Below are 1399 nucleotides of genomic sequence, written 5' to 3' on the forward strand. Positions count from 1 at the left end.
ACCCTAACAAATACAACTTTTAAAATAAATAAAAAGAGAAAAGAAATGAATATAATATTCACAGAATTTTTCTGGTCAAGTCTGGTAACCTGAATTCTATCTCTTGAACCTGTGAAAATAGGACCAACTCAAGAACATCATCCTCTTACTTCTACACGAAAGTAGTGGCTTGTGTGCCACCCCCACCCTGTGTGAAACCCCCCACCCTGTGTGATACCCTACCGTGTATGACAACCACACACTGTAATGATAGTAATAAATAAATAAAATTGTTTTGGATTTATTATTTTATTAGTGCTTTACCTGCATATATATATATATGTATATATATATATATATACACACACACACATATATGTATATATATAATGCACACGCATACACATACACATCACACATGTATCACTGTAATGACAGCAATAAATAAATAAAATTATGTTTTAGATTTATTTATTATTATTTCATTAGTGCTTTACCTGCATACACACACACACACATACACACATGCACACACACACACATACCACATGTATCTGTTGTCCTCAGAGGCCAGAAGATGGCACTGGATCATGGAACTGGAGTTACAGTTGCTGTGAGCCACCTCTTGGGTTCCAGGAAACAAACCTGGGTCTCTACAAGAGTAGCAAGCATTCTTAACCACTGAGCCATGTATTGGGCTCCTAAAATTATTCTTTTTCATTAAAGAAATGAATAAAATAATCAAAATGAAAAAGAAACATAAAATAAGTTATAATTGTATCACCTAGAAATAATAATTTTCCCACATCTATTATTCCAGATAAGTTTACATATTCATGTTTTTCAGTTTAAGAGTCTTAGACCACATGGTTTTCTAAAACTGCCCCTCACTAGTAACAGCTGGCAGCATCTCTCCATGCTGAGTCACCTTGCCTCACATGTTAATGGTTTAATGATTACTCTGTTGAATTGCCTTCTTATGGGGTGGTTTGTTTTACAATTAAGATAATTTTAGATGTTTTGAAGTAATTTAAAAGACAACTACTTGGCTTTTTCCTTATTATGCATTTTCAATTTAAGATACACCAGAAGCCAATATTCTACTGAATTATATAAGAGAAAGTAAAGAGACAAATGTAGCTGATGAAATTGACAGTTATTTGAAAGAATCCGTAAACTGTAAGTGATATGGATGAGAGAGGGAGGTTTCACAGTTGGGGCGTCAAACCCAGGATATCATGGATTCTAAGCAGAAGTTGTTTCTTTGAGTTATATCCTTAGCCCCTCTTTTGATTTCTTTTGTTGCATTTTTTAGAGTTTGGTGTTGATTTTGTTTTTTTGAGACAAGGTTTTACTATGTAGCTCTGGCTGGCCTGTAACTCACTATTTAGACCAGGCTGGTCTTGAACTTACAGATCTG

General features: G+C 34.3%; 1 protein-coding gene across 2 annotated transcripts in view; it reads left to right on the forward strand.

Annotated features, from left to right (window-relative positions):
• The window catches only part of Meiob (meiosis specific with OB-fold), a 156465-nt gene that overhangs the window by 64353 nt on the left and 90713 nt on the right, over positions 1-1399 (forward strand). For both annotated transcript variants that reach the window (XM_031350914.1, XM_031350915.1), the window contains one exon: positions 1060-1158. In XM_031350914.1, the coding sequence (XP_031206774.1) occupies positions 1060-1158 (99 nt within the window). The remainder of the gene's footprint in view (positions 1-1059; positions 1159-1399) is intronic.

Source organism: Mastomys coucha, unplaced genomic scaffold (genome assembly GCF_008632895.1).
Source record: "Mastomys coucha isolate ucsf_1 unplaced genomic scaffold, UCSF_Mcou_1 pScaffold5, whole genome shotgun sequence".
In the NCBI taxonomy this organism is placed as follows: domain Eukaryota; kingdom Metazoa; phylum Chordata; class Mammalia; order Rodentia; family Muridae; genus Mastomys; species Mastomys coucha.